At 32.2% G+C, this 14944-nt stretch overlaps 1 protein-coding gene across 5 annotated transcripts in view; it reads left to right on the forward strand.

Moving 5' to 3' along the window:
* Positions 1 to 311: 311 nt before the first annotated feature.
* LOC148611721 (uncharacterized) overlaps positions 312 to 14944 on the forward strand; it is a 41631-nt gene continuing 26998 nt past the window's right edge. For 3 of the 5 annotated variants that reach the window (XM_088592547.1, XM_088592548.1, XM_088592549.1), the window contains exons 1-2: positions 317 to 543; positions 13285 to 13392. In XM_088592547.1, the coding sequence (XP_088448673.1) occupies positions 13305 to 13392 (88 nt within the window). In that variant the 5' untranslated portion in view covers positions 317 to 543; positions 13285 to 13304. Of the gene's footprint in view, positions 544 to 13284; positions 13393 to 14944 lie in introns of all 5 variants that reach the window. The other 2 variants (XM_088592551.1, XM_088592550.1) reach the window with 2 other exon arrangements.

The following is a 14944-nucleotide window of genomic DNA, read 5'->3' on the forward strand; positions in this document are numbered from 1 at the left end:
GGTGTTGCCATAGATGTCACAGCGGTACGAGTTCGAGTCCCTCGGAGGGAACGACCAACAATTTGCTTCGCAAATTTGACAGTTCTAACATCGTTAGGAATTTTTCAGACCCTTCTATAAGTTTACGTTATCTTCCCTGTATCAATTTGATCCGATGTAGCAGTGTAGCGAATAGAGTCGTCACATTCTGCGACTATATATATATAATGATGATGATGGTTATAATTAATGATGGACAATGGTTCTAACACATTTTCTATTTATAAAGGTGGTTGTTTGTATACCAGGTATATGACTGTTCTACTTTATTTCTATCGTGTTTTACATTTAAAGGCCGCAGCAATAGCACCACGTTGGAAAGTTGATTAAAGATCAAGCCAGGATATGCGGAAGTGTGTCAATTAGCAAACTTTTATATTTATACAGATAACCCCTGACAAGAAATGACACTGTTATCTCTAAAGGAGTTTTACATGTTAAACGGCATTTTAAAAAGCTTTTTTTAAGCTGAAGCTTCGAATAGTGTTTTCGTCTACGCATAAGGTAAACTAATTTTAAGTATATATAATCATTAACTTAGCACGACATATAAATCTGTAAGTCGTATATTGAAGTTTATGACATACAGAAGCTTAAACATGTTTTTTCTTTATCATATCTTGTTCCATTATAAAAAAAAATAATTTTACATTTCTACTTTCTGTACATTTTGGTAATAGGTAATCATTTGCTGAAGTAAACAAAAATTAATAACAAATTTGAAAGAATGTTTTAAAAACAAAATCATTCATAATTTTTAACTTATTTAAAACTAAAATCAAAATCAAATGGCTTGCAATCTGAACGAGAAAAAAACTACTTCAGTGAAATTATTTAGTACCAATTGTACAGAAACCAGACGAATATTATCGTTTTCATTCTTGAATTTGATGCATTTAAATGCCACTTCCCTACGTGCAGCTTAATTCACATAATTGTGTGCCATTAATTAAATTTTTGTTTGGGTGTCCAGATTGCAAAATTGTTTGTTTTGATTCTAGTTGACTTTACGAAACACGAGTAAAATGATATCAAATACAATACAAAAGAATCAGAGTAATGGAGAAGGAACTGCACCCTAAGTGAGCGTTTGAGTTCACCACCGGATTTTTTGTGGAGGTCGTTTTGCTCAACTATGTGTGTACGTTTATAAATTTGTCTTTTCTGTTCTTTCTTGCTGTCGGTTATATGTGGCCTCATACTGTCATAGATGCCTTTTCTACTCATCAGACTTGACATTCAACAAACAGCACGACCTCGTATCTTCCAAGAAGTATTAATATCCTAACCTTCGAGAGCACCAGAATTCACTTTAATTGTTTGTTACTTTAGTGCCTTTTGTTTTTGTTTTTGTTTTGTTTTTGTTTTGTTTTGTTTTTGTTCTTTTTTTTTTTTTGGTGATGTCTTGTCATGGGTGTTACCATTGTATGCAAGTTTGCCAATTTGTCAATATTACTGCTACTGAAAAAGTGATATCTTGAACTAGAATGGCGACATTGAAAGTCCATATGCGGTAATAATTGTATGTCAACACTGATGAATGAACACTTTCACTGATTTATCGCTTTATTTCTTTATATGTCCTCTTCTTCTGATTATGAAAAGGAATTAATTGAAGAAATGTATACATTAAGAAGTATATGGTACTCTTTATATCACAGTTTGAATACATGAGATGGTGTTTATTGACAAATTGTCTGCAAAACAACACATTTAAATAATCGGTTCTGGAAAAGGGTTCTTATTTAACTTTCTGCCTGGATAGGTGTCTTTTAACTCAAACGTCTTACGAGGCTTAACGAAATAGCCACAAAAAGTAATAAAGTAATAAAGTAAAAACAAAATGAGAAAAAATGACTACGAATTTTATAACTCAGTGATATTAGTATTTCATTATAACCTTTGTTATGCATTTGATTTCAAAAAGATGCAATACAAAATATAAGCAATTTAATTGAAAAAAAGGCAGAGAGATATCATTGTTGTGTTAAAATAAATAAAGAAGTATATTTTATTCACTGTAACTACCAACTGATAAATTTCACGTAATTCTTTAAGAGGATTATAGCTTGTTTATTTTAAGATTTATGCATGTCTTCTGTCATAAAATTAGCGACATGAAATGCATTTTGTTTATTTAAACCCGTATTGATGTACACACTCACAGTGGTATATTGAAAAGATAAGGGTAAAAAACGTGTTCAGAAACCTATCAAGTATCTAGGTTGCAAAACGTTTGATTTCGCTTAGTTAAACTAAATGTCTTGTTTTTGAATCATTCATTACGACAATTTTGGTAACATTGAATGGCGAAAATATGATTTAATTTGTCAGGTTTTAATTTCCTTAAAATGAACTACTTTTTGTGGAGTTTGGGTAAGGGCAAAGTCTTTTTATTCCATTCCCTATTTTCTGTTTTGTTTTTGTGTTTTTGTTTGTTTGTTTGTTTGTTTGTTTGGTTTTTTTTGTTGGTTTTGCTCTTCTTTTCATTTGTTTGTCTATTTGTTTGTTTTTTTTTTGCTTCGTAAAACTGAAGTGAAAAAATCCTTGCTTTTTTCAGTTTTTTTCGTAGTACGTCGCCATAAAGGTGTTGACTGGTTTTGATTATTTTTTTTTGTCAGAGGCTTTGCATTTTATTACAAGATTTTTGTTGTTTCTTTTTTTGCACCATGAATACATTTACAACTTTAAATGATCTCAGATGCTGAAATAAAAAAAAATAATAAGTATGGGTGGCAAAAGAGCCACAGCATTTCATATTGGAAATCGTATTTCAATGCAATATTATATAGCTATATATAGTTACATATTGTTAATAACTGTAGCGAATTGAATAGCAAAAATTTTTGAACATATGTTATATGCAAAGATCACATTTACATGAGACCATGGCATATTGCAATCACACTTACTAATGTATGCTGAATACCATATCGCAGATTGTGAAATATTCGGCAACCGCAAGATCGCTTGAATAGGGCAACCAATGAAATATCTATACGAGATTAAATATCAACATATATTGGGAAAAGTAATCATCGTTCGCACACAGATTATGTTTACAGCAGAATTTGAAACCACCACATATAATGACCAAAACCCATTTAGACTAAGTTTGCAAAAAAAATCATTACTTGCAGTGAAATATGCAAATGGGCAGTGCACACAAGTCATGATTGCAATGTAAACCGCGATCCAAAAGGGGAGTTCAATGCAAAACAATTGACAGTATTTGACTAAATGAAATATACTAGTATAATTATAATGTACGTAATTTAATTTGCGTCTAAAATATATTTACCCTTATGCATTTCAGCATAAAAATATAATAATATCAAATTGGATATAAATCATTTAATCATTTTCCCTGGTGAACTCAAGGAAAAAGTGTACACTAGGATCATCAAGAAACTTATTAAGTGTTAATAAAAATACTAATTCAAGTATCGGAAAGATGTGCTCATCTTCTCACCATCTCCCCATTTTAACATATAGCTAATTATAATTATCTACAGTATGACGGGACTTATTCTTGGCTGGATAATTCTTTGAGTTACGCAAATTAAACCACGGAAGCCTTTGGGGACCAGACTATTCGAGTTCATCATAGTATTCATCAAACCTGTCACTTTTTCAGAGAAACATCCCTTTCTAATACATTAGCTCCTACGTGTATCACCAGCATTTTGCAACCATTTCATACCATCAATCAAATATATTTAGTCAACATCAATTATAATTACAATTTAAAACTATCTATATGCAATACACATTATCATATACATGTATATATTCTTAAGTAACTCTTCAAAAGTACATTCGTTGCTTGGGTAAATCCATAAAACTGTTGTTTTAGCCGTTTAAACCATTTGTCATTTTTATGGTTATCAATTAATCAATCGATTGAGACATTTCTTCACTAGTTATTTCTGTGTAAATAATTTTGTGCTACCTAGATATTAGGCAAGTGTCCATACCCGCTGTATGTCTTTACTGTTTTAATGATACCGATGAAAATTTCTATCTAATCAGGGGTTTGAATAAATATAATACATTTTTAATTCATATTGGTTATGATAACAGACATGTACGCAGTCTTTTGCTTAACCATTGTATTAAGGTAGATCATAACAAAAACTTAAAGTAGAGATATTTCCCTGATTTTTTTTCGAACGCGAACAAAAAGAGAAACAAACTGTAAATTTTAATATTAAAATTCAACATAGGTGACCAAACTTATATCGAGATAATTGATAACCATAAAAATAGAGTCTATCTGTATCTTTTGTACAAATTCTGTGGGGAATTTACACATTTCCGTTTACTATAAAACAAACTGGAAGATAATACAATGAATAATTATATGACGTTTCATACCTGAATAAGAAAAATGATCGAACTTTTTTCTTGTAATATTTAAAAAAAAATTATAAACCCATTACATTTCTATTGAACATTTTCCCGACAAATATCCCCCCTTTAAAGAAGGTTTTATTTTTAAAAAAAAATGTGTAATTAATGAGACAATTCTTGTGCATATTTTTAAACAATATTTTCTAATGTGACAGAAGAAACTTCTGCACGATTTTGCAAGATGACAGAAAAGAATGGTCTGTGTAGTAAATATGATCTATCTGAAAATGCCATTTTCCTTTCAACAAACGAATCGAGTAAAATTTGTATTTTCGGTCTTTATAAATTTATCTCTCTCCCTTTGTCATTGACATGAGATTCTTGGTTACATGCTAACATCCGAATTAAACTTATTGAAGGATTGATCTCAGGAGATGTATTGTTTTGCAATTTAACGCGTACATTCTAAATGAATTTAATTTCAGCTATTTAAAATTATTTACACAGAAATAACTAGTGAAGAAATGTCTAAATCGATTGATTAATTGATAACCATAAAAATGACAAATGGTTTAAACGGCTAAAACAACAGTTTTATGGATTTACCCAAGCAACCAATGTACTTTTGAAGAGTTACTTAAGAATATATACATGTAAATGATAATGTGTATAGCATATAGATAGTTTTAAATTGTAATTATAATTGATGTTGACTAAATATATTTGATTGATGGTTTGAAATGGTTGCAAAATGCTGTTGATACACGTAGGAGCTAATGTATTAGAAAGGGATGTTTCTCTGAAAAAGTGACAGGTTTGATGAATACTATGATGAACTCGAATAGTCTGGTCCCCAAAGGCTTCCGTGGTTTAATTTGCGTAACTCAAAGAATTATCCAGCCAAGAAAAAGTCCCGTCATACTGTAGATAATTATAATTAGCTATATGTTAAAATGGGGAGATGGTGAGAAGATGAGTACATCTTTCCGATACTTGAATTAGTATTTTTATTAACACTTAATAAGTTTCTTGATGATCCTAGTGTAAACATTTTCCTTGAGTTCACCAGGGAAAATGATTAAATGATTTATATCCAATTTGATATTATTATATTTTTATGTTGAAATGCATAAAGGTAAATATATTTTAGATGCAAATTAAATTACGTACATTATAACTATACTAGTATGAGTATATTTCATTTAGTCAAATACTGTCAATTGTTATGCATTGAACTCCCCTTTTGGATCGCGGTTTACATTGCAATCATGACTTGTGTGCACTGCCCATTTGCATATTTCACTGCAAGTAATGATTTTTTGCAAAATTAGTCTAAAGGGTTGTGGTCATTATATGTGGTGGTTTCAAATTCTGCTGTAAACATAATCTGTGTGCGAACGATGATTAATTTTCAACATGCATTTCACAATCCCCTACTGTTCTGTCTCCAGAAATGGGGAGCTTAAAACTCACCGCTTTAAGAATTGAAAGTGACATACTTCAATATAGGATCAAAATAACAGTTTTTTTTTTGCCAAAACTAATGTTTTAATATATGAAAATCACCTATCACAAATTCTAGTATAGTTTTATAACAAAAAGAGTTGACAACTCGAATATGTCGTGAAAATGACCTTTCGTCAAATTTACCTCTTTCAGAAAATTATTTGATAACGATTTTGCTGACTTACGAATTTCATTTTTTATTCCCATCGACCATCTGAAATGTGTCAGTATAAAAAGAAAAAAAAATTAAAAACACTAACGTTTCGGCATCAATTTCATAACAATGTAATTATCAATCGACTTAAATAGTCAATTTATAAGGGGGTTCTTATTCTTTCTGATGATTCACCCCTATGCAAATGGTATCTTCGGTCAAATGCAAATTAGTTTGTCATTTCAGTTTCAAAAACTATTTTCATTTGAATTTCACATGGATATTCTTACCACAACTCCTAAAATGATTCGCAGCCTGGCTTCTCCTTTGTCGCAAAATCGACATCTGATCGAAGAGTAGAATATTTTATACTTTATTTGATTAAAAATGACAATTCTATAGCATCAAAACTCTGATTACTATACCTACTCCATTTGCTACGGTGTAACTAGATGGGTAGTCAGGTCAGGTGTTTAATCATGTGATAAGTAGCTACATCTCATGATACATGTACAGGTAAAGTTGGCCTTAGTCATTTTGGAAGTGATTTTAAATGTGAGATATTTTACTAAATGGACATGGAGATCCACCATTAACCAACAACATCCTTTTTCCTGTAGAATGAATGGATAAGTCCACAATTTCAGTTTTAATGTGTATTTGGTTAACGGTGGATCTCACTATGATATAAAGCTGCAAAAGTGTGAAAAAATAAAAAAGATATTTCCTTTCCCGATTGGTCTTATAGGGGGTTTTGGTGCCTTAATTTCTCAATATTTACTTTTAAAATTGAAAACTTAATGTATGAAACTGAAATTATTGAGTTGGCTTTCAAATTGATGATAATTTGCACGCTTGTTTTAGTAGGCAGAAAAAAACCCTAATGTGCCCTCATTCCTTGATTTACTAGCCGTAGGAAATCATGTTATATATTTTGTTTACTTTCAAAATATTCCTAATATTCCTAATTGATGATGATATAAACTATTATTTAAATACTAGTCTAATGGTTTTGCATATGACTTTTTGTAAAACAGACGTACAGATAAAACAACAATGTTAATTTTGAATATGTACCTTTTAAATAAAAGGTGCATTTCTTTTCTATTGCAATTCATGTTGTACAATCTAAGTAATGGCACGTTTGTTGGTTTATTAAGATACATTATAATACGCGGAAGTGAGAGAATTAATATCAAAACAGATGGTATCTGACAAATAATGCGAGACTCCTTAATATTTACACTGTTATCAGTAGAGTAATTTAAAATCAAAAAGATATTTTGAAACATTTATATATCATGTTCATACTTTAATGAAATAACGTAGAGGTTTATTTTTTTGGTTTCCAAAGAAACGGTAAATCCATTTTAGATTTACAAAGTCTATTTTATTCTCAAAGTAATTTTGAGATCTGCTTCAGGCATCCTATTTCTATTTCTAATTTGTTATTTTTGTTTTTCCATTAACCACTGTTTAAACAAGTCAGATTTGTTTAACTTTACCGGAAATGCAACTGACTGACCTTTTTGAATTATTTCCCACATTTCATAGCAACTAATCATCACAGTGGCTTGAAGTTTTACACACTGTTTTTATGATGGGATTATTTCTCGGGAAAAATCAACAGCGGCTTCCTGTTACCTGATATTTTACTCACTCTATTCTCGGCAACCAATCATCACAGTGGCTTGAAATTTTAACACATTTTCTATGTATGTATATCATACTTTTTATCAGAATATTTCGACATAATTTCCTACTTAACGAAGATTTTATTTATGTTCCTGATACCGTAAATGCATATGAAAGCGGGGGTATCACAAATGAGCCATCGCCCGCAGATTTCTTTTTTTCCTTTTCAGTCAACGCTCGCATTAAAAATACTTGAGATTTCTGTGTGCTGTCTGATTTTACTTACCAATGCGTATGCTGTATGTAACTTGTTTCTGCGTCCTGTTTTTACGTATTTACAATATTGTCAGATAGAGGTTTCTATACCCTTCTGTTTTTATGCTTATGTTTTAGCGTTTTGATATTTGAAGCAGTAACAAATGTATTATCTTTCAGATATACGTTGAATAACTTTAATTTATTATTGGTTTTAACGAAGAGCTTCAATGAGTAATTAAACCGGCAAAAATTTTAAAGTTTGATATTTGCAAGAGCGTCTTTGTTTTCAATGGGTTTTAAACTACATAAGTCGATATTTCTGAATAAATGTCAAAAGTGAGGTATATTACACAGACAGGGATACGTGTTTTGTTCAATCCAACGAAAAATTAAGATATATTTTTTATTGGAAGACACCATGTATAAACGCGATATTTTAATTTGACTGAAGATTAATGCATCTTTTATCACTCCAGGATGTAACATTCTCATTCTAATTACTTACATCTTGTTTTTCCCGATTTTTACTGCAGTATTTGGCAAAAGATAAACGCATAAAGCAGGTTTTTAACTAGTCAAATATTCAGCTGGCACCGAATTCCGATATTGCATAGTGCATTGTTACATTGTACCAGTCTGCACCATGAGAACAGATTTGTTAAATTGTCATATTTTCCTTTTCTTTTTCGTCTACCCTGAACTTGACTTTTAATTAACAACTCTCGATTGGTGGGTCTAGAAAGAGAGGGGATTTGTAAGTCGATCTATTTTGGATATCTTGTGTTCTTTTTTTGTGTGTCTCTGTTTGCAACCTGATCTGCCTGATGTACCTTGATTATACAATTAGAATCTTTGATTTCCGCTAGATTCTTGGTTCTCTTGATTACTCTCTCTAATATCAATCAAGCCTTTAAATGTCAATTATCATTTATTAATCGTAAGCATCAATTCAAAGTTTTAATAAATGTGTGGGTTGTGATTCGTCACAAATTCTGAAAAGCTAAGAATATTTTACCAGACTATTATTGCTTAAATGTTCTTAATAAGCTGGTAAACATAACAGATTCTGTACCAATAATATTTTTAGCAATAAGCATAAATTAAAGCAACGGTTATTTTGACAGATTGTTTTTCTTAAAAAAGGAATCGCGGTATCTAAAGCCTAGCTGGTCGAGTGGTATGGTGCGCTGGGCTTGATGTAGGTGATGTTGGTGTAGAAGTACCAGTAGTTCAAACATTTTACCCTGTACATTTGGCAGTTCTTACATTGCTTGGAATATGTCAGAGGTTAAGGAGATACGTAAATATCGCGTCCTGGAATTTTTCTGAAATGTTGCATATGAAAAGATCGACTCGAATGCAATCATATGACAGAAAAAAATGACATCCTATCGGATTTCGTTTTCTAAGTACATAGATTTGAAATATACTATTATAATGCTGAAAATACATAGGATATATAGGGAAATTGTTAAAAAACGACAGGTAATAAATCATTTCTTAGTATTGTGAACTAACGGTGCTTAGAATTTTCTTAAAAAATAGATCTCGTTTCCGTAATTCGAGAATCGCAAAAAACAAGCAAAGGAACAAAGATTAAAGCGGAAATCAAAAGAATGTAATTCAGGGACAAAGACTAGACATGGAAAACAGATAAACACAACAAAGAACATGAAGTAACTAAAATCATACATACAAGGTAACATAAGCAAATGAGCAACTCTGATTCCACTAAACACTGGGAGCATTGACCAGGTGCACTGGTAGGGTAAGCGTCCTCTGCTTTTCTAGAAACACCCGCCGAGTAGATCATTAAAAGTCGACAAACGAGGAAAGGAAAACAATGACATGTTGGATATATCAGTTTTCATGGCGCATATGAATACACCTGAACGATCATGATAAGACCATAACTTTTTTGTAGTGATGACCTTAATATGTTAGCAGTATAATCCTGTTCCAGAAGCCTATTTGTTAGTATTCTAGCGCGAGACGCAAAATTATCCAGCAAAATACACATCGACCTTCTCTATGTGGTTTTCAATAGTAAAATGTGCACTCGAGCGGAACATCTGAGAGAAGCAATCCCCCATGTGTCCAAAAAAAAAAACATATTAAACAATTAATTTTCACATTATACAATAAGATGTCCGATATGTTGAAAATTGCTCCTCCACGATGTTCAGCTTGAGTGCACATTTTACTATAGAAAACCCCAGAGAGAAGGTCATGAAAGTGGTCTAGAGTGACGGGTATGACTACAAATATGGCTTTAGGTACGCTGAACTGGATCATGTCCAGCGACCTGGACCACTCATAAATCTTTTTTTGGAAGTTAAGTTTTCAACGAAAACGGATATAATAGTATAGGAACATATACTCTAACAAATGTGAAGTGATAAACCATTTGATAATTCAACCAGAAAAAATATAAATTCCATTTCAAAAATGTCTACCTATGTCCACTATTGAATATATTATAAGGTTCACTGTAGATACATGTACGAACAAAATGATATAGAACTACAGAAAAAAATCAGTTTGGTTCAGCTTAGACTTGTTCATGAATATTAGTCAAAGGAATAGTGTAATAATTGACAACGATTGCATACCCCTAAAATGATATATAATGAAATCGTTAAATTTCAGCAACGAAAATGCATTGTCAATATACCTTTTGATGATATACGGTTACTGAGAGTATAATACATTTTAGTTCCGCATACTTCCCAACACTTACATGAACTACCGGTTTTCATAGTGTCGCTATCGGGAGTCATTAGTGGAGGAGAAATGTAATAAACATGCCGTTGATTTAAAAAAAAATGATTACGATTGAATTATAAATGCAATTACAGTACTTTGTCTATGCACATGAATTTACTGTCTTTTGTTTAGTTTGATACAAGACCAGCAACATATATATATATACGTTATTTGTTGATATGTGGATGGTTTGAAAAGGTGCATTATAACGTATGCACTCAGCAACATAGTTCTAGACTTATCGGTATCTAGTAATGTATCAACCGTCTGTAACATGATAATTCTACAACCTTAATATTTAATGAAAAAGACGAAAGTTTTAATAGTTATCTCGATTTTTATCTTTAACTAGTAACGTTTTTGTTATTTCTAACTACTTATACTCACAGCTGTCAAAGAGGGTCTCCAGTCTTACCACACCACCTGTTACTCCGTAGCAGTACTAATTCAATGTAGATCCTGAAAAAAATACAAAAGAAATTTAGGAGACTCTCAATTCACGATTATTATCAGAATATAATGGCTTTAAAACCTATGATTTTTCAACACTTTTATTGCCCATACTCAGTTAAAATCCCGACTCAAAAACATCGTTATTCATCGTTGTTTTTTTCCTTCCGAAAAAGATGGTACACCTGGATACAAACATATAATTCTTGGTAGACATTCCCCGTACTCTGTAAAAATAATTCTAAATCATCTTCCAAATATACAGAAGAAGATGTTTTTTTGTAAAATGCTGGAATTTTTTATCGACAAAATATTTGTTCAGTGTGGGGGATGCGTTTTTCTTCAAATGCTCGGCATTCCAATGAGAACAAATTGTGCTTCTTTACTTGCTGACCTTTTCCTTCACTCTTATGAGGCTCACTTTATAGCTGATCTGATTCAAAAGGAAGAATATCGTTTAGCTAGATCATTTAATCTCAGTTTCCGCTATATAGATGACATATTATCTTTAAACAATCCCAATTTCGGGGATTTGATACATCGCATCTACCCCAAAGAACTTGAGATAAAGAATACTACAGACACTGTGAAGTCAGCCTCATATCTTGACCTACACTTAGAAATCAATGGTAAAGGAAAACTATTGACCAAACTTTACGACAAACGTGATAAATTTTCATTCAAAATTGTCAACTTTCCTTTCATCTGTGGCAACATCCCTTCAGCACCTGCGTATGGAGTGTTCATATCACAACTCATACGTTATGCCAGAGCTTGCCGAAACTACGCAGACTATCGCGCCAGAACTCTAACAAATAGGTTTCTATGTTGCTACAAGATTGAAGTCATTACAGAAGTTTTATGGCCGTCATAATGAACTCGTGGATTGTTATGGTGTATCCATCTGCAGCATGAAAACTGATTTATTCAACGAGTCATAGTTTTTCTTTCCTCTTTTGTCTACCCCGGACTTGTCTTTTTATGAGAAACTCGGCGGGTGTTTCTGGAAAAGCAGAGGACACTTACCCTACCGGTGCACTTGGTCCATGCTCCCAGTTTTTAGTGGAGTCCGAGTTACTCATTTGCTTTTTTTACTTTGTATGTATGATTTTAGTTACTATATGTTCGTTGTTGTGTATGTCTGTTTTCCATGTCAGGTCTTTGTCCCTGGATTACATTCTTTTGATTACCACTATAACCTTGGTTCCCTTGATTACTCTTTCAAGTTTGTATTACTGTTATTTGATACATTCAGACTTATTCTTATGGCAGATCCACTTGCAGAACAATTCATTTCATATGCGGGGAAAGATCATTATTTGACATTCAGATTTTTCCATTTACCATATACAGTCGAACCTCATTAAATCACAGTCGAAGGGACCATGCAAAAATATTAGAATTATCCGAGGTTCGAGTAATCCGAGGTCGAGGATAAACCGGATATACTAGTGGTTTGGTCAATGATTGTTTCTGCATTTACATCATTTGTTTTGCTTGTACATATGCACGTACTTCACTATAATTTACACGGTAATTCGTAACATAGTAAAAACAATATGTTCCCTAAAAGATTGATGGTAGAGGAAAATTCCCTTCAGCACCTGCGTATGGAGTTTTTATATCAGAACTCATACGTTGTGCCAGAGCTTGCCGTAACTTTGCAGACTTTTTGTATCGCACAAGACTTCTTAAAAATAGGCTTCTGGAACAGGGTTTTGTTGTTACAAGATTGAAGTCATCACTACAGAAGTTTTATGGTCGTCATTATGAACTCGTGGATCATAACTGAGTATTCATCTGCACCAAGGAAACTGACTTGTCATTATTTTTTCTATTATCTTGTCTAACCCAGACTTGACTTTGTAGAGCAGCTCGGTGATTTTTTCTAGAAAAGTGGAGGACGCTTACCCGACCGGTGCACATAGTCCAAGCTCCAAGATTTTGTGGAGTCCGAGATGCTCATTTACATTTGTTACTTGTATGCATTACATTAATTACTTTATGTTATTTGTTGTGTTTGTATGTTTTCCATGTCTGGTCTTTGTCCCTTGATTACATTCTTTTGATTTCCGCTAGAATCTTGATTCCTTTGATTACTCTTTTATATATGCATTTTGTAGGTTGGATATACTATTAATGAATGTTTCCAGTACTGATTGATGCAACGAACATGCATTATTCATATTCTGCCTTTATACTTGTTTGCATTTCGCAAAATATTATGACTGGTAAGTATGTGCCTGGTTAGTACAAGTTTTTTTCCATTTGCTTTAGACAAGACTGTACTATAAAAAAATACATGTTCTAGATTTCTGAAAACAAATTATCATGCCACACTTGATTAACATCAATAATATATTTTATTTAAAAAAAAATTAAAGGCTGACATAGAATGTTTTCGTCCATCGACCACACAACTGTCAATTCTAGGCTAAATATGCCCTCCTACGTAATTTGGAAACATATTGAAACATATTGTTTTCCCTTCTGTTTCCTTCTGTTGTCTACCGCCCGCCTTCTCCAAGCAACTCTTATAAAAAGGCTGAATTGGATAGAACCAAACTAGGTACAAACACAGTGCACCATGTGCATATGTGTGACATTACATTAAGAATTCCATCCTGGCTCTCATTTCGAAATGGTCGTTGTTCATTGTTTTTTATTTGTCACAAAATTAGAATAAAATCGAAAAAAATTACTATTTGGTTTGACTGTTTTTTTTTAAATCCTGTATATACCATTTTAGTATCCAATATCAAGATTTAATCGTCAGTTTCATGGATACTATACTCGCACCTTCAGAGTTTTGCCTTAATGTGCATATATTGGATGTTTGCTGCGATACGTTTTGTTTTAATTGTTTGGAGGAATTTTTCCAGTTTCAATTTAAAGATGGGCAATGCTGCATTATAAGCATTATCAGCTAAAACTGAAACACATGTTTTAGAAGGGAAGGAACAAACTTGGGAAAAGCGATTTGTGATATGTAAAACTGGGATCAACTGATCATTTATAATTGTCCTTTCTATCACCGTGTTAAAAGATCGAAGCATGAAACTATAATGATGCCATTAAAATTCAAAAGAAAGTTGTTCACCCATGATTGTAGATTGTTGATTTTAACAAAAGAATGTATAAGGGTAACAAATTTGGACCTACATACAACTTAAGAGCTGATTGAATACTTTTGTACGTTCTACAAAACAGTGTCCGTACTTTGTGTCGGGAATATTTGGTTTCAGTTATGGGGACTATATAAAGAGGTTTAAAATGCATTGAAGCAGTTAATTATTTAAATACTATGAAATTATCATTGTTCGTAGGCTACCAATTTTCGGTTTTCGTTGGATGGATAAACCACCAAATAGTGTTCCCAACAAAAAAGAAATTTCCTATTCGTTTTCATGGTAGAGTTGTCAAATCCACAAAATCAAGAATCTACGAACTACTAATTTTTCCCTAAACCACGAAATTTGGTACCCACGAATAAAAGTACTGTCACAGTAGTATATTTGTGCTTAATCATTGAGTTACATTTGAGTGATATCAAAAGTATTGATACACCATACAATAAGTTTCCATAGACAAATGGAATGGATTATCAACATCGATGTTGTAAACGCCTATTGCTTTATACAAAGAATCACTATTTTTCCGTGATTGATTGATATGTAAAATTTGATCCATTGACTGACAATAACAGATAAAAGTCTTAGGAACATTTATGTCAGGTTTCTCGGCGAATGGTCCAAATATACACAGCAGTAAGTAATTAAACGC

Source organism: Perna viridis, chromosome 7, assembly GCF_037379345.1.
Source record: "Perna viridis isolate PV_CMFRI_1.1 ecotype Kerala chromosome 7, ASM3737934v1, whole genome shotgun sequence".
Taxonomy (NCBI): Eukaryota; Metazoa; Mollusca; class Bivalvia; order Mytilida; family Mytilidae; genus Perna; species Perna viridis.